Below are 24,221 nucleotides of genomic sequence, written 5' to 3'. Positions count from 1 at the left end.
TATGACAGAAACAGTCTGGAGTATCTATTTATTATCTGGCTCTTTACAAATAATTGCTGCCTTTTGCTTTAGATTATTTCTTCCCCTTATATTCCATCACAGCTACAGTGGTTGTTTCACTCTATGATAGGGTTCATCTCAACTTTCAAAGAGTGGAAGGATGTCTCTATTTCACACCAAGTATGTAATAGCCAGATACATTTCAACTGCTATGAATTAAACTATCAATAGTCTCAATTTAATTTTCTGTGTGTTCATTGTCTATTTTCTATGTTCTATTTGGTTTTTACTTATGACTGATCTGAAAAACAGCATTAACAAAGTTTCTTCAGTTTATACTCGTATGTATGTACTCCTAAAACTTGTTCATTGGAAGCATATAATTTTGCTTTTAGCAACATCACTGTATCAGTAATAAATCTTTACTAGAAACTATTTGATATTTAAAATTACCCAAATTAAGTTCCTTCCACTATAACATTCATGATATAATTTGTCTCTTTCAGAATAGCAGCTTAAAATATACAAATTGAGCATAAAACAAAGAAGTTTTAAGTACATAAACATACTTCTTAATTTAAGAAAAAAAATAAATCTTCAGTTTTCTATATATGAGGGAAAGTGAAATCAATGTACCCTATACTTCATTCTAGGTGAGTGAGTGGAATGCATCAAAAGGAGAGAATTGTACTCAAGCTGCCTAAGGGGCACAAGCAGCTGTATGAGAAACAAACACATATACCACGACTTGCTGTGAGTCATGAGATACATGCACAACTCCTTTAACAGAGAAGATAACAGCAAGAGAAGCCTAAGAAAACCTTATAAAGCTCACCCAGGAGAAGTACAAGGCAAAACTCTAGCTTGGGCTAGTCTCTACAGAAAACAGTTTCCCAAATTCTTGAAATTGAGAAGAAAATAAAAACACTGCCTATTCATGACATGAACTTTAATAAAAATATTGTATGTAAACATTTGAGTCAAGAATAATACATATGGATACATTGTATTATTAAGTAGTTACACAAAGATCTGGACAGAGTACCCTTATGTTTTACCTGAATGTGTCCGAAAATGCATTTCCAGACTTGATTTTCCTTTGAAAATCTTCTTACAAACATCACATTGATGAAATGTTGCTTTATATCTAAGAAAGTAAATGGATAATCTATGTAACTTTTATCAATAAAAAAAAATTGAAAATTCTAAAACTGTACAGACAAATGTCACATAAAGCATACAAGCCTGGAGGAACAGAGGTACTTTTAAAACCAGAGCTAGCCTCAAGGGGCTTCCTCTAGTTATATTTAATAGAAGAACTTCTCAAAAGACACTTGTAAGAATAAATCTTCAGAATGTCTTAAATCAACCCAACTTTTAATTAGCTATTAAATACACAAAGGAAAGAATGCAGAGAAAAGAATAAAAATGCATCACTACTGGGCTAAATGGGAAAGAGGTTTAGGACAAAAAATTTATGATAATTAGAATATTCGAGTTCTGATGGCGATGATTATTAGACTGTAGAAATACACACTAAAAAGACTGAGTTTCACCTTAAGTAAATTATAACTCAGTTAATTAAAGAGACAGACACTGAGTCTGATTAAAAGAAACTGAAATAATCTCAAAAGCTGCCTTCATTGAATGACAGTTTACATGGCTCATTAGTTCACCTACCAAACTTCACGCCTAAATAAAAAGAAATAAAATGTGAATCCTTTCTTCTGATTATACACAGATATAAGTAAATCTGTAATTGGCCCCAAAGTTAACATAGTTAGTGGCATAGTAGAATGCCTAACAAATATTAGGTTAAGGTCAAAATCAAATTTTAATTGTCAGGACTATGACATCTGTGGAATGAGTAGCATTTGAGTGAGTCAATGCCTAGTCTTTGAGGCAGGTAAAAACAGTGCACCCAAATATGTGTCTGTGTGTGTATGTGGACACTTAAAAGACTTTAGAGGAATATAGAAACCAAAGAGAGATGATTAACTTGTTCCAAATTAAATAGAATAAACGAAACGTAAATTTTTCTCCCTCCATGACACTGCCAACAGCAGTGAAGAGGAAAGTTCCTCTTTCACTCACTTTTGCCACACCTTCTCTCCCAGATGCACACTCTTGTAATGAACAGTGAGATGATCCCTCCGACCAAAACACTTTCCACATTCTTCACACTGATGAGCCTTCTCACCTGAAAACAAAGGCACACATATTTCTTGTACCATAATAGGCATTTAAATTTTCCTTTTTTCTCCAGAAATAATGACCAAACAGTAAGATTATTTGATGGAATACCAGGAAAACAAAACCACCCTTTAATCTCAGTTATTGCCTTTACATCATTCATTCAATTATCTTTCCCTGTTGAAGAATACTATTTCAAGGTGTGTTACTTTTCTTTATGCCGCATTTGTTTAACTCTGTGAAGCTGTGTTACTGTGCCTGTGTAAAACACCTGATGGTTTAATAAAGAACTGAATGGCCAACGGTGAGGCAGGAGAGAAAAAATAGGCAGGGCAGGCAGGCAGAGAGAGGAAACAGAAGAAGAAATCAGGGAGGAAAAGAAGTAGCCAGAGGAGGAGGAGGAAAACAGGGGCCAGCAGCCCAGTCACACAGCAAGCCACGGAGTAAGAGTGAAAGTAAGATTACAGAAGTAAGAAAAGAAAAAAGCCCAGAGGCAAAGGTAGAAGGGATAATTTAAGAAAAGCTGGCTAGAAACAAGCCAAACTAAGGCCAGGCATTTATATTTAAAAATAAGCCCCTGTGTGTGATTTCTTCAGGAGCTGTATGGTAGGCCCCACAAAAGAGCAAATAGTAAAAACAACCAACAACATTTCCCAAAGAACTCATACCTAATTTCATGAATGTGGATGTTTGCTCACATGGAGAAATTAGTAACCTTTTGTGGTAGACATCTAACCTTACCTTTCAATGAAGAACAAGATAAATAAAATTACTTCAAACCCAAGATGTTGATTAGAAATACGTATCTAGATATGAAATACCTCAAATGAACATATATTAAATTCAGGTGAACTATTTCAGTACTTAGAAAAACTACCTGAACATTTTCAGATCTTTGTATTTTAAAAGTATATTTCATCTATCAGGATTTCTTACATTGGCAATGAGCAAAAGTGTAAATACAATCAAAACTCCATTGATTACCTATTATTACATTTCCATTCAAAGGTTGATCATTAAACACCATTGTCTCAACACCAATGTGCAATTAATGCATGTGACTTCTAGAATTACAAACTTAGAATTCCCTCACTAGAAATGAAAATGCATAATCTCAATTAAAATGTCATCAGACCTTTAATCGCTTGAAGTAAGGTTAGCTATTTGCCTGGCTGTGATCATTTAAGAAAGCCATCTGTCACATTTCCTATTTAAGGAATGTTTATAATACTGATGATAATCACCAGTTCTATTGTGCACATAGAGATGGCTCTTTCCCATTATTCTGCTCACATTGTTGACTCATAGCATTTCCTGAACATCAATCTGAGATGAAGACATGAAAGAAATTCCCAGAGTATGAAATTATAATGTAAATATCTGAAAATCGGTCAGGACTATAAAGGAATTCTTTTCCAAATATGCCTTCAAATTCCACTACAACATAAACTTTAACACTTAGTTACAATAATGTCCCTTTAAAACACCAGACTTTCACTAACTTCTAAAATATAATCACAGTGAGAAATACTGTTTTCTCTTCAGGGAAGTGCCAATAGTATTGCTGAATACATCAGTGTAATATGTGAATTATAAACTTTGAGAATTTATTCAAAACTAAACTTTGAAATCTCAGTAAACATGTTATGATATGATTATTTACCTATTTCCAGATGCTTTTACAAAAACCATTTAAAAACCATCATTATAAAGGGGTGACCAGCAAATGTCCAACTATTAAAACCACAGCTAACATACACAGAAAGCAGTATTATGTTCTCTACAGTGGTTTTTTAAACAGTTTTGGAAAGAGCAATACAAAATAGAATTTACCCGAATGTATTTTTTTGTGCTTTGTTAGGTGGTCATGGCGAATAAATGTTTTTCCACATTCATCACACTCATATCTTTTATCATCATGATGTACTCTTAGGTGAAGCCTATAAACATAAAAGAACAAAGACTGTTGAAAATTGTGTGGAATGAAAATGCTTGATAATAAATAAATGATTAAAAAATGAAAACAGGCTGTCTGCTCAGCACATCATTTGCTCTGCAGGTAGGACTTTCAGAGTCCTTCTCCACCTTTTACACAAAGATCTCGGAGTTCCTATTCACCTTTCCTCAAAGAGCACTTTGGAATTTGCATACCCCATATAGTTCTAGATACTTCCTAAGTTCTTAGATATTAAATCTACCTCAAAGACTCTACCAAATGTTTATGGGTGTTATTGATCTGAGTCTCAAGGAATTCTCAGGAATCAGAATTGGACAAATGGATAAGTATACAAACAACTACATGATAATGACAGCTACTGGTAATAGCAACTGATTATTATACTACTCTGGAAAACTGACACTATATATAAATTGATAGCTGATAAATCACAATATTTTAAAAGACCTCAAGCTTATAAAAATTACATTTTTACTACTTCACACTAAAAAATGGTGCTTTAAATTCAAAGATAAACAATAAAAGGTTTAGATTATTGAAACTGACCTAGTTTGAATCTCTTTTACTTCTATAATGTTCTGTGTATACCAAAATGAAATGAATAGCTTTTCTACTCAAGTTTCTAAAACAAGTGTTGACTTTACACTAACTAAAACAATCAAATGACTAGACTACATCTAAAGAGAAAATAATCTCTTTACAGTTAAAGAGATAATAAATGAAACTATGGCTATTAAAGCCATAAGATTACAATTCTAGAATTAACTAAGAAAAATTAAAATCATACATTTTCTTAGTAAGTACCTACCTATTTAAGGGGAAATTCAGAATTTTCAGTTACAGTCATTCGGACATAAAAAAAAATTAAACAAGTAACAGTGCACAGAAGGCCACCTAAAACTGAGAATTCCAGAGTCCTTAATCTTATTTCCGTATAATTATATTCTTCTACAGTGAAGGATGAAGAAATAAACAAAGCTTGGAAAAGAGTTTTAATACTATTTTCATCCAAAGACAAAAAAATTAAATATTTAAATAATGACAGTTCAGTAAAGGCTTTGGTATAGTTGTTAATGAGAAAATATTAATGTTTTACACAAAGATAAAGATAATCATTTAAAGCAGTAGAAAGAAAAGTCAGTAATGTTTTTCCTAGCTGCATATCATAAGTCTAAGAAAGGCTTTAATTGAACAAGGCGCTTATAATGAAATACAATTAAAGCAGACCTGTAATTTTATCTCATTTAATATAAGGGAAGGTAACTTACCTGTATGAGCTTCCATGACGAAAACTTTGCCCACAGATACTACAAAGATGAGGTTTTTCTCCACTATGTATTCTCAAATGTTCTTTCAAAGTAGTTCTATGTTTAAAAAAAAAATTTAATTACATATATATACATACATAATATATATTTCAGAGTTCTTAATCTTATATTTTCTCATATAGATACACATATTATGTATCTTCTAATGCCACTGTACATAGTAAATGCAGATTCCAAACCCCTATTAGAACAGAGAACTACAGTTTAACCATTACTTCAGCAAGCATTTTGCCAGAATACCTGTAGTTCTAACTTTGAAAGTTTTTCTACAAACTTAAAGGCCTGAATCAGGATGGACAAAGTTATTTAGGGAGAGAGAAGTAGAAGGAAGTGTTCCTGACTTCTGTGGGTTTTTCCACCCACTCTGAATTGGCTTTCAGGTCAATGCCCGATCATCAGGAGACTTCAAAAGGCAAGCCATGAGCTGAAGCTCTGCCAGCAGATGGCGCTCATGTACAAGAACCACAATACCTGACAAGTGCTAGTCAGGAGAGGATGCCCAGCTCTGGGAAACACCCCTGCAGATATTTCTAAACTTATGTATAAAAGCAACTAGAATAAACAAAGAAGTGCTATCTTTGTTTTGTTCTGTTTTTCTTTCTTGGCTCATTTTATTATTTTGTTTTTATATAAGTTCCATAAGGGGGAAAGAAATTTATAATCCACATAATAAATTTATAATTTTCTAATCTGTAAATATGATTTCATATTAAGTAGCATAATGACTCTCCTACCATATTCATAATTTATATTATGACTTTCCAACTCTCGTACCATATTCATAATTTATATTATGAAGTCAGCATTTCTAATTCTAAGTTGAAGGCCATGAATCTTAAATATACTGAAGGTTTTCATTTTTGCACAGTGTTTCACAATGTAATTCAAGCTGATGACAAACTTTTAAGCGTCCTGCTTTGCCTTCCTAGTAATGAGATTACAGACATGTGTCACTAAACCTGGCTTCAAAAATACGTAAAACTGCCGGGCGGTGGTGGCGCACGCCTTTAATCCCAGCACTTGGGAGGCAGAGCCAGGCAGACCTCTGTGAGTTCGAGGCCAGCTTGGTCTACAGAGCGAGATCCAGGACAGGCACCAAAACTACACAGAGAAACCTTGTCTTGAAAAAAAAAAAAATGTAAAACTTACACCTGCTTTTCAAGAACAGCATTAAACATATGCTCAGGTTAGGGATTTGAACATCAGCATACTGTCAAAATGCCTCACCTATCTTATTCTCCTCTTCTCTCCTCAGAAATAACCACTTATGTTTATCATGCCTTTCTGTTTTACTTTTCACACACACCCTATTATACAAGACAGCACATGCTTTCGAAAATCTGAGTTGCACACATAGTCCTAACAATATTGTTGCTAAAATAGATCAGTAAAAGGTTTAAAAGGTACTATGAAGAGAGTCTGTGGATGGAATCCATCTGCAGATTTTCCAAGAGTTCACAAGGCCACCCTGACATTCCAGTAGATAAAGTAACAAATAAATAGGATGTAGTAAACCAACGATCTAAACCTGCAAATCCTGGCTTCTGTATGACTTCTGTAATTTTTTTGTCTTCTACATTTTAAGCTAAAGCATAATCCGAGTACCTAGTGTCCTGAGTTATCTACTTCCTATAACCCTTATTAGTAATTTATAACACATGTAGTGCTTCAGCTTTTCTGAGTGTGCAGATAACGTTACCTTTCTCGTACTGACTTTCCACAAATAAAGCAAGTCCATTTTCTCTTGCCACCATGAGTACATTCTATATGGCGTTTCAAATTTCCAGTGTCATTGAATTGACGACCACATATATCACATGGAAAGGGACCTAAAAAAAAAATTTTAAAAAGCATATATTTGAAGTTTAAAAATACATACTATGTTAAATTCAAGAGAGGTACCATAAGTTTGTTCCTACCAACATCAGCAGCATAGGCAAAATTTCTAGTATACTGAAATTATTTGTTTATATTCTCTTCCCTCCTAAGTTGTTTATTCCTGAAAAGCATTTCTAGACCTTAGGCCTAAGTACAATATTTTATATACAAAAAATAAAATGGAAGTCCTAAATACACTAATGTGTTTATAATTTAAATGGCCAATTTCTTGTTTCAAACTAGAATGAAACAAAATAAGAAATACTATATGCACAGTTTCTATGAAAAGAGGCAATGGAAACTTTTGAAAGAATAAACAGATGAACAGTTCATGATTTGGAAATAACCTGCTGCTCATACATAGCAATTCATCAGTGACACTGAGAACACTGAAAAACAATTGCGACCCATTTCTGCCCACTCTTACAATATTAAACCCACACTTGTCATGGTGATATACTGACCTCTCCTGGTTCTGCACGTCACCATTTTACCAAATAAGTAACTTGAGACAGTAAGTTCTACTGAACATCAAGATAAAAGAAAAACATGGTGGAAAGACACATAGTAGACACAGCCCAAGGAAACCATCTATGTGCAAGATGGTGTCTCAGAATTTGCAAGAATAAATTGGAGGAGGAATTATAGGAATTAATCATAACAGCACAGGGGAAAGATATAGAATTTGGACATGGACTCAGAGACTCTTTAAAACAAAACTGATCCATGGACATAGGAAATTTCTACATTAGAAATGAGGTAAGATTTCAAAAGTTGTATCACTACCAGGCATGCTTAACATATTCTTATTTAAAATTTGTATTTCTTTGACTGTGAGATTTGAATTTATTACTCATATATTAACTCATTCAACAAAGATTTATTGATTTATTTTAAGTACTGTGGAAACTCCCTCCTCCATCCCTGCACTGTGAAAAGAAAAGGTCTCCAAATAGATGGGAAAGAAAAGGCAGTATCTGTGAAGTTGAAAATAAATCGATGAGATGTAAAGAGTCACGATGAACCTATTATGATAGGCAGGAGTTGAGTGAAGCATTAACCATCTATTCCTAACATCTCTGTAACCTGTTAACTCTCTATACAGTTGAAGTATCCAGCAGGGTGAGGAAGAAACAGCCTCCACCTGCATGTTCAGTTACTTGTTAGGGTTCCTCGAAGAAAACAACTTTTAATTTTTTCCCATATTGGATACTCAGTTTTACATGTTGTCAAACTCCTCTCAACTCTTTATTTCATGAAGCTATGCTAAAGTCTTACCATTAAGCAACATTTCAAAGTAACTCTGTACACAGGATAGAATTATAAGATCTGACTTTTAAAAGTTAGATTATCTGACTATAAATCTCACACTTAAAAATGCAGATATATTAAAAGTCCTCCATAACTCTCCCAATCATATTACGTAGATCTCTCTCTAACTCAACAGAATATACAATAACACAGGCAGCACCAATGTATTATTGAAAGCAATAAGAGTTGCTCGGGGTGGATGGCAGCACTGGCAGCACTAGCACCATCAAACAAGCAGAGCAGACCAAAGAAAGCAAGTACCCTGGAGCATGATTGGGCTGCCTCAACCATCTATTCAGGGGATGGGACCTGCACTGTTTCTTGTGAATCACTCATCTGAAGTTTACAACAGTTCACAGCAATGGAAGTACAGAGGTGAGGCTCAAAACTGGTCTACTACATATGTCATTAAACATTCCCTTTGTGGTCTATCCATTGTCTTTATGGTGCTAAGGATGGATCTTGTGCCTTCCTATGCCATGCATCTGCTCTGGTACTGAGCCACATCACCATCCACCATTGTTAGCATCATTATGTAAGGTGGGAAAGAGCAGAAATACTCACGCCAATCACCTATACGGTTTAGCATGTTTGATCTTTTTCTTAAATATTATGAAAAATATAAGCCCATTATTTTATTTCAAAAATAGATTTTTCAGAGTTCTTAAAAATAATAACTATAACATTGGAAATAACATATTCAGAGAAAGAGAATGCAAACTTAACACCTATTACATATTACCTTTGTAATGGCTGTTTTGGTTGTCAACTTGACTACATATGGAATTAACTAAAATCCAAAACTGGAGGACACAGCTGTGAGGGATTTTTACTTAATTTGAAATAAGGAAGATCCACTTTTATTCTAGGCCACACCTTCTGCTAGAAGCCTATATAAGGACATGAAAGAAGGAAGCGTTTGCTCTTTGTCTGCTTATTCTGACTTGCTACCAAGTCCATTCCTTCACTGGCATAGAGACTATTTCTCTGGGATTCCAGTGTAGACTGAAGATCAGCTGAGATATTCAACCTTGTGGACTGAGCAACTTCTGAATTCTTATTTCCCATTCAGAGCCAGCCACTGTTGGATTAGCTGGACTACAGCCTTTAAGTCATTCTAATAAATCTCCTAGGTAGGTAGGTAGACAGACAGACAGACATTTTATACATTGTTACTCTATAGAACCATGACTAATACAATCTTTTTTAGTCCACACAGCAACATTTATTAACTTTGATATATGAGAAACCTACAGCTCTATGAGCATTCTTTAAATCATATAGTAGGTGGCTGAGCATGACAGTGAAAATATCTTCACTGTGAAGTCTTACACTTCATTTACATGATACCATAATACCTATGAATTCTTTTCCTAGTAAATGTCACTTTTTACAGAAATTACACACAGTAACTAAGCATGTGTGAGCAGAAAATTGTGATTTACTGGCCTGCTTGATTACGCTCTGCACTGTAATTTAATCTGGAGTCATAATCTCCCTAGACACTAAGACAAAACTCATTACATGGCTAGCAGCTGTTTGATAAATGTGTACTACTTTGAATGTTCAGTGCCTTCTCCTAGAGTATTTTTTCAATGTCCTTTATAACTAAAGCTTAACACATTAATTAAATTTCACTTTCTTTTTCTTTTTTTTTTTTTTTTCTTTTTTCTTTTTTACCGACTGCCGGCGACGGCCGGGTATGGGCCCGACGCTCCAGCGCCATCCATTTTCAGGGCTAGTTGATTCGGCAGGTGAGTTGTTACACACTAAATTTCACTTTCTACCATTTCTGCAATGCTTCCCTAATTGAGATGTAATATGATAGAAAAATAAGTAATCTTTCAACAGGCAACAACAAAAAAAAAATCCAGTTAAACCATTTTTAGAAACTTCCTCTTCAAAAGAGTTAGCCAGCTCAGCCTATGCTGATAGGAAAGAAACTATTACATAAAACAGGTTACTTTAACTTTTAAGCTCTAAAATAAGAATACATAGTGGGTTAAATTTATATCTTAGAACTTCTACCTGATATTCTTCAAATAGTGATTACTAAACAATACATTTACTAGAAGTTAAAATAGAAAATTAGAAACAGAAATGGAGGTAGAATCCATATATTAACTATAAAAATCTCTTTGCCAGGATACTTTAAAGAGAGAGAGAGAGAGAGAGAGAGAGAGAGAGAGAGAGAGAGAGTGTTAGTTTTCAAATTAAAAAGAAGGGAAGCCACTAATTGTCCAATAATAAGTAGGTAGGTACTGGGCTGGGGAAATGAGTAAGAACATTTCCTGAGCAAGAATAAAGATCTAAATTCAAATCCCCAGAACCCAGGTCAAAAGCCAGGAGAGGACAGCACATCTCTAACCCCAGTGCTGTGAGGCAGGCAAAGACAAAGACTTCCTGGTGCTTGTTGGCCAGCAGCCTAGGTCCAGGCTCAGTCAAAGATGCTGTCTAAAGGGAATAAGGTAGAGAGTGGTAGTACAGGACATAGAGCATCTTCCTCTGGCTTCTGGATGCACAATCAGGTACACCTGCATATACAGATGTGCATACACCACACAGTCACAAATGCACATTCACAAAGTAGTTATTCCTGGAATAAAGTATAAAAATAATTTCCTCAACATGTAACATGTAATCATGATGTCTCCAACTGGAACTTTTAATATATTTAACAGTTGTTTCTATGATGCCTTTTTAGAACTGCTAAGATTGAACAAGTCAAAAACCACTTGGAAAGGGGTAAGCTAAAAAATAAATATACTCTATCTTCTACCAATAAGCAGCTTTCTACATTATAATCACAAAAATCAAATATGCCTTGAAATACAATATAGCCTTGAAGTTATCTAACAACAGATATACTCTTTTATCGAGGCACAATAGTTCAAGGTCCTTTAACATGTTTTAACTGACATAATTTTAAAACCCTGTTGTATCAAAAAACAAAACCCACAAAAATGAAAACAAAAACAAGCCAAGCTACTCACTTCTATATTTGTCAATATCCATTTTAAATACACTGACCCAGAAATTAATACAATTTTCCAGATCAATTCAAAACTAGATTACTACTTTAATTCTGAAGAATATACACTATTAATAAAGCTGAAATCTGCACAGGTTTTGTCAGCTGATTATTGGTTCCCACCATGCCTCTGTCTAACAAGCCTCTGCTATTAAGCCCATCCACCTGAAAAGGCGTTTGGAGGATGGACTGCTTCATAATCAAGTAGTCCAAGAACTAAAGTCTACCACTCGGCATTTATGTATAATTTTAAATTTGTCTTCAACTATTGTATGACCTATACTTTTAAATATATATATATATATATATATATATATATATGGTATATGAAATACTCTTAGCAGCTTCATGCCATCTATAAAGTTATTTACCCACATTATTCTTACTTAGTATAAATTATTATTCAAGCTGCCAATAAAAGAAATAAGACTGAAAAGAGACTTCTATGTGGGATGACAATAAATCATTATGAGGATTAACTTTCATAAATTACCAAGCCTTACTTTCAAATTTAAAATCTAAGTCTCTATCTTGGCCATAAGCATTAGGGAGGAAACTCATCACATAATATTTTATTCCAAATATACTAAGTTTATATTCAGGAAAAGTTTTTTATGAAATCAAATGTCCTATTTCAAGCATTTAATGAGATCTATCCAGATAGCAATTGTGAATTGTTTATATCCTCTGGTATTTTTGCTATTCAGAACAAAACCAAGTCATATTTGCTGATCTATAGGAACTGTAACATATATAGCATCACTCCAAATAAGTACAACTCCCTTTGCCCTAATTCAATACCAAAGTTCATCAAGAGTGTTTCAATAATCCTCCAGAAGAAACTGCTTAAAAAGCCTAACAATAGTAGGAAAGATATAAAGTTGAGTAAACAAACAATGATAAAAGTATGACAAAACTCTAATGAAAATAAACAACTGCACAAATGTTCATAAGCAGGAAGACTCACGCACACTTAGGACTTCTGATTTAATAGACAAGATTAAAGACATCCCTAACATTCCTGATAAATTATTTGAGGGGTATCAATAAATTACATTTGTTTTTTCTTTAACATGGTCTCTTCATGTAGACAACGTTGGCTTAGAGTCGCTATGTAGCCCAAACTGTTGCAAAATTATGCTGATCCTCCTGTCTCGGCTCCTGAGTGCTGGGATTTGGGCATGAGTTACCAAGGCCAGCCTGAAAAGCTGATTCTCATGTTTATGTAGAGACAAGAACTCCAGAATGGACACCATAATACTGAAGTCAAAAACAAAGTTAGAAAACCAGCACTACCAGGCTTCAAAGCTTGCTATAAAGCTGTAATAATATAGACAGTATGCAGAGCAGCAAATAGATACACAAACATGAAGCGAACTGCCAAAGGAGTGAAGGCCACACAATGGTCTTAAAAAAAAGTGAAGCTGAAACAATTTGACAACCATATACACAAGAAAGAGAATAGAGACCTCACAAATCTAGACATAGTCCTCTACAAATGGTGTCCTCTGCAAAAATGAACTCAAAATGGCTCATCATCTAAATAGAAAAAATAGGAAATTATACAACTTATACAAACAATGTATGCAAAAATATAGGTGATGTTAGGTTTGACAATGTTTATAAGTGACAGTCTTGAAAGTTGAATTTTGTTCCATGACAGAACCTTGTCAGTACAATGAATGATAAGCCAGACACTACTAAAGTAGTGTAACAAAAAAATACATAGAGCAATCTAAAGGGACTGAAGAGTTGGCTAAGTGGTTAGCACCACATACTGCTCTTCCAGAGGACCCATTAGGTTCCCAACAGACATGCTGGATAGCTTACAACCATGGGTAGTTTACAACCATTTGTAACTCCAGCCCCAAGACATCCAACACTCCACCCTCTTAGGGGCACACACAGCATGAAAACACAAACACAATTTAAATAATAAAAAATAAATCCTTAAAAAAAAATGAAGTTTCAAGCCAGAGACACACAGAACATGAAAACACACACACACACACACACACACACACACACACACACACACACACACACTTAAAATAATAACTCCTTAAAAAAAATAAAAGAATTTTCAAGCCAGAAAGATGGTTCAGCAGTGATGGGTGATACCATTTTGTATGCTGTGAATGTGTGTTGCTCTGATTAGTTGATAAATAAAGCTGTCTGGCCAATGGTGAGGCAGAATAAGGTTAGGCGGGACATTCCAACCAGAGAGAAAGGAAGGAGAAAAGAGAGCAGAAGAGACGCTGCTAGCCACCACCAGGAGAAGCAAGATGTAAAGATACTGGTAAGCCACAAGCCACGTGGCAAATATAGGTTTATAGAAATGGGTTAATTTAAGATAAAAGAGCTAGCTAGCAAGAAGCCTGCCATGGCCATAGTTTAAAAATAATAAAAGCCTGTGTGTGTTTATTTGGGTCCGAGTGGCTGAGGGACTGGACTGTGGGGCCACAGGAGCCAGGTGGGACCACAGAAAACTTACAGCAACACAGCAGGGAAAGGTGTTTGCCACTAAACTGATAACCCGAGTTCCATCCTTGAGAACCACATGGTGGAAAGAGAGACCAACTCCTATAGGTTGTCCCAATACCTCATCACAGGCATATACAGGGACATGTCACACACACACACACACGCACACACACACACACACACACAAATACCTAAGTATTTTTAAAAAGAATTCTCAAAACTCAACAACAACAATAAAATAAAAAAACAGCACCACTAGAACATAGAACTAAAGACTTAACAGACAGAGCGTCAAAGACAAATGACAAACACGAGAAAAGATGCTCTACATGTTATCTCTAGCAAAATGCAAATAAAGCAACAATATAGTAAGCAATTACTATGGTGGCTTAAATATCAGAATTCTGACAAAACCAAATGTTAAATGCTAAAGTAACAGGAGTTCTAATCCAGCTGGTATAACCGTTTTGGAAGACAATATGGCAATTTCTAACAAACTGAATGTATTCTAACAATCCAATAGACCTTTTCTTTATGTTCTCAGATTTTCATCCAAGCAAACTGAAAATTTGTCCACTACAAAATATGCAAACAGATAACCACAGCCATTTTATAATTAATCACCAAAACTTAGACATTAATCATTTTTTAAACTGTACCATGTGGTGGGGATGCTGATGTGGGACAATGCTGTACATACAGAGGTTGGCAACACATTAACTATCTGCACCTTCTCAATTTTGTTGTGAATTTAAAACTACTCTTAAACAAAAAGAGATTTTTTTTCAAGAGCATAATATAATTACGCCATTTCCCCCTTTTCTTTACTCCCTCCAAACAATGAAGGTTTTTAAGAGGGAAAAAGTACAGTTTAACAGTGGTGAGCTCTTCTACATCAGATAATCAGTAACCAGATGACTACTTTACGAAAACATAACTTACCCAGATGGAACTTCTCCTGATGCTTTAACCGTGCAAATCGGGATTTGAAATGCTCTTCACAATAGGTACACTTAAAAGGTTTATCTTGTGAATGCAGAATCATGTGTTCCTCCAAGTGTGGTCTTCGAGTAAAAGATTTCTTACAAATCTAAATAGAAGTGTATATAAAATGTAACTACCTTAATTTAAGATTGAATTAAAATATAAAGCTCATAATACAGATAAAACATACAAATTCAAGTAAAGAGAAACATCTTCCAACAGAAAACTTACCAAAGTATTATCAGTTTTCTAACTGTGCTAAAAAAGGGGGAAAAATAAGAAACACTAGAAGCACTATAGTTCAGAACTATGTTAAGTTAACCCTAAAGTTAGATGAATTCCCACTCATTCTATGTTTAACAAAGCTATAACATACCTTTAGTATCTTAATTCTAGATAGCAATTTCTTTTTAAAAAGATTTATTTTTATTTTATTCAGTCACTGCCTGCATGTATGTATGTGCATCACATGCATGCCTGGTGCCCACAGAGGTCAGAAGGGGGCGTTGAATCCCCTGGAGATAGTTTACTGATGATTAGGAGCAGGAAAAGAATCTGGGTCCTTTGCAAGAGCAGCCCTTTGAACTGATGAGCCACCTCTCCACCCATGGATATCCATTTTTTAATCCACAAAATAAAACCAAATTTATATCAGGAATAAAAAGATTTTTTAAAATCATTATTACCATATATTTTATTAGGATTATCAATAATTAAATCACAGAAAAACCCCTCAACTTTTATCAGGAAGTTTTCAGAAATAAGAAAACAGTATATAAAAATACAATATATGGCCAGGTGGTGTTAAGTGCACACCTTTAATACCAGCACTCTGGGAGCAGAGGCAGGCAAGTCTCTGAGTTCAAGGCCAGCCTGGTCTACTGAGTGAGTTCCAAGGCAGCCAGGTATACACAAAGAAATACGGTCTTGAAAAGTAAAAAAAGTGATAAATAAATCAGGGATTTAAAACAAGTGAAGCTGCTGCAGCAACAGATAACAGTACCAACTAGGCACAATTCCAAGATCACTTTATTTAGTGCTCAGAAAGTACTACAGAGTAGACATAATAACAGTATCCTCATTTTAGACTGGAGGATGATAAAGCCTAATAAAGTGAAGCAGACATCTTGTGCAGAGTCAAAGAAATTAACTTCAGTTTTTTGAAGTTGCAATCAGAGAACTAGGGACAATTCTGGAAGTATGCTACATATGTAAGGTAATCTTTAGAATAACAATGTAAAATGATAAGCAGTATTAAATACTAAACCATATGCAACTAAATACTGACAAAAATCCTTAGGAGTGTGACAGAAGAAACAGAAATTCTCTGCTACTACTCCCACTGAATTCCTCTCCCCGCCACTCTGCTCTAGAACTGACCATTTAACCAATAGCATGTGGCAGAAGTTATGATCTGGGACCTCTGAGGCCTTGACTACATTTCTTGGCATGCACATGTACGCACACATGTACATACACACACACACACACACACACACACACACACACACACACTTCTCCTCTGTCTCTCTGAGCCTAGCTGCTATACCAGAAGGGTGGAGGAAGCACAAGCAGCTTCAAGGAGAGCAAGAAGGGAATCTCCTGTTCCCTGATCCATCCTTACTAATTCTAGCCATTAGGCATCACCAAGTTGACTGTTATATTAGTAACTCACTGTGAATGTGTCCCAAACCAGAAAAATTTATCCTGTAATTTATAACAACTGTGTTACTTCGACTGACATAGCACAGAACCAAAGAAATACCTAGCAAAGCCTTGCCCCCTTGTCCTGACCAACCAAAAGGGGAAAACCAGTAAAACAGCACTCTAAGGACCCTTGAGTAGTGGGTAGCCATTCCAGCTTGGATCTGGAAGTTCCAACCCCCATTGAGACTCTGGCAACTGTCACGCCTACAAGGCGGGGAGAAGGGAGCCCAAGAGCTGGATGGGCCAGCGCTCTCTCTGTGTGCTCTCTCGGTGCCTGGACGCTGAACGGTGAAGGTGGACTGTGCAGAGCTCCAGAGAACACCGCTGGATTGCGTTACACCTTCCCCAGACCCTGCGACCTACCCATTACTTAATTTGTGAGTTACGCCATTAAATAAATATCCTTTTAACTTCGTGGAGTGGCCAAAATAATTTCTCCAATACCCTTGTGCTTCAACATGGTGTATTATACGGCAACCAGGACAGGAGGGGCAATTTTAACATTCTATATTCTGCCATAGTAATGCTAGAAATCATTATACACAATTCTAAATACAAACCAGAGTGATTTTGCTAATTGTATGCAGGGGACAGACCAAGGAATAATAAGAACCAAAATAGGATATCCATTTCTGAGGTCTATTATCTGAAAACTAACATGTTTGCAGGAGAAATTTAAAAAACAATTCTTTTTTCAAATAACTTTAAAAGATTCTAAAACTGAGATAAGTTCCATTACTTTAAACCTAATTATCTTTGTTTCCCAAAAGACATTACATTTACTTTGATTTTCTAATAGAAATTACAAATTCTTACGTCACATTTCCAACTTTCACTTTTAGTCTTCTTGATGGAAATAAATTCTTGTGCATTTTCAGGATGAAATCTATCGAAAAAGAGAGAAAATATCAGGAAAACTATGCTAATTACATCTATATTTCACATTAATCTGTCAAGGGCAATTTCAAGCATCAGATACTAGCCCAGCGTGGTGCATGCCTGCGACCTTACACTCAGAAAGCTGAGACAGGAGGAGCTAGCATTGATTGCCAGCCTAGGCTACAAACCAAAACTCTGCTTCAAAACGAAAAAAAAAAAAAAAAAAAAATTAGGTATTACTTGTTTATTTTTGGTGTTGTTATTACAGGGTCTTACTCTATAACCCAAATTGGCCTTAAACTTACAGCAATCCATCAGCCTCAGCCTCACAGGTGCTAGGATTACAGTGATCAGCACCTCACCCACCTTCAGTCCTGAATGTCCTTATAAACACAGGTACATGTAGTAAGAATAGAGCTTCCCTCATTTTAAAGATTTTATGCATACATTAAGTTACACAGAAATTAAGAAAAGTATATTTAAATGCATTCTTAAAATCTACATGTGTGCAGATACTTTAATTTTTAGAGTTAATATTCAGCACTATATTAAATATAGTCATGAACTTTTCCACACTAAAGATGAATATGAAAACTAATTTCTTAAGAGTTTTAAAGCCATGCATTTCTGAAGACATACTTGTCAAAACCAAATTTAAAAAAAAATGATCAAAATGCATCTTAAAACTTTACATTATGGGCCATATTCTTGTTGTACTGCCAAAAGGGAAAAAATACGAACAAACTAACATTTGCTGTTGTTCTGGTGACTTGTAAACTCTACAAGTTTACATACATAGCCATAAAGCAATGACAGAATTGGAAATAAGCACCCTGTAGCCATTTCCAGTTTCCTTTTTCCTACATTAGAAGGTACATGACACACACAATGGAAGCAGGACAGTACTTGCCTCTTGACGTGCTTGGCTAGGGTCTTCTTGCTTGCGTGGAGCTTATTACAGTAAGGGCACTTGTGCTCCTTCTTATGGAACTCTACTTCATTACTGTGCTTCTTTCTGTGGACAGTTAAGTTAGACTTGGTCGAGTAACGCTGGTGACAAATATCACACTCAAAAGGCTTCTCACCTGTGTGCACACGGGTGTGGCTCTCATATTTCCCTGTAATGAAGAAGAAAATGAAGTTCAACAAATCTGCTGTGCTGTGACTGAAATCTCAGAGAGGAATGAAAATTTTAATAATTTTCATTTATAATTCATTTGTATTTATAAGTTTAATAAACTTAATATCTACCCCCAAATGCATATAGGGAACTAAAAAGAAAAACATTTATCTAAATTTCTAACTCAAATGAGCCTCAAAGACTCGGCACTTCAAGATTACTGTTTAAAATATACTTTTCCTCAAAAGCTTCAGTCATTAAAAAAACAGTATTCATTCATGTATTTTAAAAACCTTAATGTTGCTGGACTGTGATGATGCACACCTTTAATCCCAGAACTCTGGAGACAGGGGCAGGTGGATCTCTGTGAGTTCGAGGCCAGCCTGGTCTACAGAGTGAGATCCAGAGCAACCAGGGCTACACAGAGAAACCCTGTCTCGAAAACCAAAAATAAAAAAATAAATCTTAGTGTCTGAAATTTTCCTACAAGTGTTGACAAATTCTAAATATTGAATGTATTTTTAAATGTAAAACTAATCTTTAGGAAAATATCTACTCATCACTTAACATTTATTATATCTACAATTCACTTTTCCTATGCATACCCACAAACTCAGTGTTCAGAATTGGTAGCTCTTATTCAAATATTATAAAGAAAGAAATGTTTACTGATTTTGTTATTTTCTTTTCACAGGAGGCATTCTAGGAAGAATGCAGCAAACCTAGAAGAGTTAACAAATAATTAACAACACAACCCATTCAGCTAAGAAACAAGAAAATAAAGGATGACTGTGTGCTTAATACTGAAATGCTAAACACAACACACACAGGTAAAATCTAAGCAAGTAAGGAAGATGAACAGGCATAAAAGGCGCCCGGAGTCATACATGTGAACCGAATGCCTAAGCTCTCCATCTACTCAGAATGAGAAATACAGGTATTTCTAATAGAAATGCCCAAGAAACTGCAACGACTGCTCAACAAGAAAAGCACAGTGAGAAAGAAAGCAAGTGGATGCATACAACTGGTTTAATTTGCTTACATTCCTATTTAGCATAAAGTTCTTACCATCACTAGGTAGCACATAAATGTCTACATTTCTGAGGCAGAAAAGCATCACAGGTAAACACAGGCCATGTTGGATCTTTGCACCAGAACACAAATCTGCCTCCTTAAATAGTAGAATGTTAAAACCATAGAATAGACAGTTAAATTTTAAAAAATTGACCTCACCTTCTTAGACCAGTAGTCTTAAAAAGATTAATAGAAAAAATTTAAACTTAAATAGCTCAAAGCGCTCACACTTTCGCGCGTGCGTGCAATCATATGTGTGTGTTGGGTGGGGGCGGTGACTGCCCATGCACATACACAGAAGGACTCGAGCAAACTGGGTGTCCTCCTCAAGCCCTCTACCTTGTTGTCCTTTCTTTTTTTTTGGGGGGGGGGGAGCGGTTCGAGACAGGGTTTCTCTGTGTAACAGCCCTGTCTGTCCTAGAATTCACTCTGTAGATCAGGCTAGCCTCGAACTCACAGAGATCCGCTTGACTCTGCCTTCCTTGTTGTCTTAAGACAGGTCACTCAATGAACAGTAAGCTTGCCCTTCAGCTAATCTGCTGGCCTGCCAACTCCTGGCATCCACCTGTCTCCACCTCTCAATCCAGGACATACAGGTACACACAGCCATGGTCCTCAAGCCTTCATATTTGTGGAGCCTCCTCCCCAGCCCCCAAACCTAATGGTTTTAAAAACCTTTAGAAGTAAACAGAGTAACTGTGTGATTTTCTTTAATTTGCAAGATTTTTATAATAAAATTTAAATCATTTATAAAAGAGAAAAAAATAACAAAATAAATGTAATAATGTCAAGAGACCAAGATGAATTCCTACAGCATTACAAATCACAGACATGAAAAAACTTAGTTACAAACTCAAAGTTTATGCACATCCCTACTGCAGAGCCCATTGTCTCCGCGGAGCTGAAATTCGGAACAAGAACAACAGACAAGCCTGGGGAAAGCTCGACTCAGAAGATCCAAGTGGGTCTCCAGAGATTTATCAAGAAAAACAAAATGTAATCCCCCAATAAATCTCATGTTTAAAGCAACTGGCAGGAGTTTAGGGGTACGAAAGGGGCACTCCTCGGTAAAAAGACTATCTACAATCTACATTCATTTCTCCATATTTGTGAGGAAGAGATTCTAATAACAACACACAAAATCACCATGTTCTCTTCAAACTTACGAGTCTCTATGTAAAAAATAGGAAACATCATATAGTGAAAAACTGTGTAGTTTTCTGAACCAAAAAGTAGGAGTCACAAACCAAAGATGTTTTCACATGAATAAATTTGTCTTGATGTTTCAAAATTTACTCCTTCATATGGCTCAGGCAAAATTATTATTTTCAGATTTTACGTGCAGTTTTGGTGAGAAGCGTCACTAAATCACCCTACTATATGTCCTACCTGACACCATTACTCTCAACCGCACCTACTCATCTAGTCACCGTAACGAGCACATCAACAAATTATTTGGCTGTAAAGTCGAAAAGTACACCATTGTTACAATTTGCTAAGAAGCAAGGAGAATCCCTATCCAAACAGACTAAATAAACTCATGTTCAATAAAGAGGGAGAGGGGATACAAAATACATTTTGTCTCGAGAAGAGATTGTGATTTACTCCAAGCAAAGACTTCAGTTCTGTGAAAGGAAACAAAAATTGTAAATTATCCAAATTTCCTCTCTTACCCCATCTGTCATGTCTCTATTCTGCTTTTTACCCAGTAGGTTTTTGGTATAAGGGGCAGCAAGGTCAAAGGACTCTTATTTGCATGAGAATTGGATGAGAAATGGACAGCTGGTTGCCTCTGGAAAGACATAACTAGAAGAATAAAAGAACCCAATAATGGAATCCAATTTTTCGGTTATGTATTGTGCAGCTAATGGTTTCAGCAGAAATCTCAGAGCTTATCCCTCGCCCTCATGAGCGCACTTTGCGGCAGCCAAGCAAGGAGATGACAAAGAAGTCCAACAGGGCCCATACAAGCCAATGGGAAACCAGATAACGTCCTTTAAACTTAGTTCAAGGCAGTTAAGTGCTTACTGGCAAATGTTAATGACCTGGACTATCCAAAGCATACTAACCAAGCACAAAAGTATGTATATAAGCTTCAGCCTCAATTTAGTTAGACCAGCAAAATGAAAATCAAAAATTTAAGATGGACATTTTAAAATCCTGTAAAAGGAATGAGCATTAGATGAGAAAAATGAAAGACAGCTATAAAACTGTTTTGAGATCAGGCAAACATTCACAGTTTATCTTCTACATACTCTTTTCACTCTACCTGTCGCCAGTTGCTCTGTTGACATTCACCGTAACCACTATTCTACCCTCATCCCACTTTTCACTGCCAGTGAATCCAGGCAGCATTATGCTTCTGCCTCTGCTATATGCCCCTTCTTGCCCCTCTGGCTTTCTTATCTCATTACCCAGTTTCCTTCTTCACACTAAAGCCACACAATCTGCCTATAACTCACTGGCTGTCATTCTCTCCTTTTGAAGGTTCCCCTCCCCAGTAGTTTCATCGGATAAAACATAAACTCCTCTGTATAGCATTCAAGCCATCCCAAAGCTGGCTTTCCTTATTTGCCTACTCTTAGTCCCTGTCATTTTTTCTAAGCCTCTTTACTTATCTGAAAGACACCCATACCTTAGCAATTTCTAGAACATACCATATACCTCAGTGCCTTTATACACTGATCCTTCTACCCTGTAAACACCACCCTATTTTAGAAGTTTCATATTCAATACTACTAGTTCTGTGAAGTCACTCATTTTCCTGGTCCTCCTGATAAAATTAACTTTATTGTATTATGCTAATTTTTTGCATGTACACAGATACTTGTGGACAGAGAACATATCATTTCATATCTGTTTAACCGAGCTTGGAAGGCATCCGATGTTAAATTAATGAATCCTAAGAGCAGCTAACATTCTTGAATACCTGCATTCTGTGCAGTATTTAAGTGATTCTCCAGAATCACCCCTTAATTTTCACCATAAATAACCATTCATATTATTAACAACACATGAGCATCACCTCATTTCACTAATGAAGGGTAAAAACCACACACACAGGTTAAACAACTCACACGAGGTCTAGATTTAAAAACCCAGTAGTATGACTCTACAACAGCTCAAGCTTTTAAATCAGCAAGTGGATATAAACAAGTACTAGATAGACATACATAGAGGCAGACACTCCATCAGAGGAAGAATGAGTGAACACTAAGCAAACCCAAGTCAAGCAACAGAAGAGAAAGACTGTAATGGAAAATTCATTCTGAAAAGTAAGTTGGAAATAACCCTACATTGTAATCTATTGATTCTCGTAATATATGGAATGACTTTGGCAAAATAAAAAAAAAAAAAAAACATTTTGTAAACTTTTAGGTTTATCAGCTTCAATTTTAGGCAGTTCATGTGCATAAAACTCTACAGTTTCCTGGGAACATTATGACAAGCACTCATAAGGTAGGTACCTTATTTATAAAGTGACTTGAAGAAAAGCTAGGGTAAGCAAAATTAACAGATTTATTTTCTAAATTGCATAAAGTTAAAACAGACTATGCATTACCGTTTCCCAAACTTAGTGGAACTGAAAGCCCTCTCTCAACGAAGTACCTCACAGACTGACTGTTCAAGAAAACAACATGCTGGACCTATAATGCTGGTACTGAACTGACCCTTGCTCACTGATTTCCAAGTCAAATTAGGCTAATTAAAGTTTGTAGAATACCATAAGCAGGGAGTTCAAAGTCTAAGATGTATAGGAAAAATAAAACATTCTAAGATAAAATGTTCCCAGATACCTCAGCTCCAAAAAGCTGCTCTCTGTGTGTATCCACATACTGATAGAGCTACAGTGACATATACTACCAGGACTAATGAGTTTCTTGTACACATAAGCTCTTCCAATTGACTAAGTTGTTCAGAAGTTGTCTTATTTCTGTGTATGAAACAGAGTGAAATTACTAATAATCATTAAATTGTCCTGAGAAAAGTATCCTTAGAAATCATTCAAAAGTTCTATAAAAGGAAAAAAGAAAAAGTTTAAACTGTCAAACCGGTTAACCTATTCCACTAGCCTATTTTGATAGCAAATGATTACAAATACCTTATAAACCAAATGTTAACCTATGCGAATAGCATACATGACCCAGGACAAAACAGTCATGTCTGGACAGAACTGCATGGTTTCTTTTATAAAGTCAGACTGCACTTCTTAAACTGTTTTAATCATTTTATGTGCAGAACATACTTAACAATTTCATAATCAATGGACACGTA

At 35.6% G+C, this 24,221-nt stretch overlaps 1 protein-coding gene across 2 annotated transcripts in view; it reads right to left on the bottom strand.

Annotated features, from left to right (window-relative positions):
• Nucleotides 1–24,221, bottom strand: part of Zbtb41 (zinc finger and BTB domain containing 41) — a 36,117-nt gene that overhangs the window by 9,549 nt on the left and 2,347 nt on the right. For both annotated transcript variants that reach the window (XM_006982409.4, XM_006982408.4), the window contains exons 3-10: nt 18,663–18,870; nt 17,690–17,759; nt 15,125–15,272; nt 7,178–7,307; nt 5,419–5,514; nt 4,027–4,133; nt 2,095–2,200; nt 1,059–1,147 (exon numbers count right to left, since the gene is read on the bottom strand). In XM_006982409.4, the coding sequence (XP_006982471.1) occupies nt 1,059–1,147; nt 2,095–2,200; nt 4,027–4,133; nt 5,419–5,514; nt 7,178–7,307; nt 15,125–15,272; nt 17,690–17,759; nt 18,663–18,870 (954 nt within the window). The remainder of the gene's footprint in view (nt 1–1,058; nt 1,148–2,094; nt 2,201–4,026; nt 4,134–5,418; nt 5,515–7,177; nt 7,308–15,124; nt 15,273–17,689; nt 17,760–18,662; nt 18,871–24,221) is intronic.

Source organism: Peromyscus maniculatus, chromosome 11, assembly GCF_049852395.1.
Source record: "Peromyscus maniculatus bairdii isolate BWxNUB_F1_BW_parent chromosome 11, HU_Pman_BW_mat_3.1, whole genome shotgun sequence".
NCBI lineage: Eukaryota > Metazoa > Chordata > Mammalia > Rodentia > Cricetidae > Peromyscus > Peromyscus maniculatus.
This window is presented reverse-complemented; position numbering and strand designations above follow the sequence as displayed.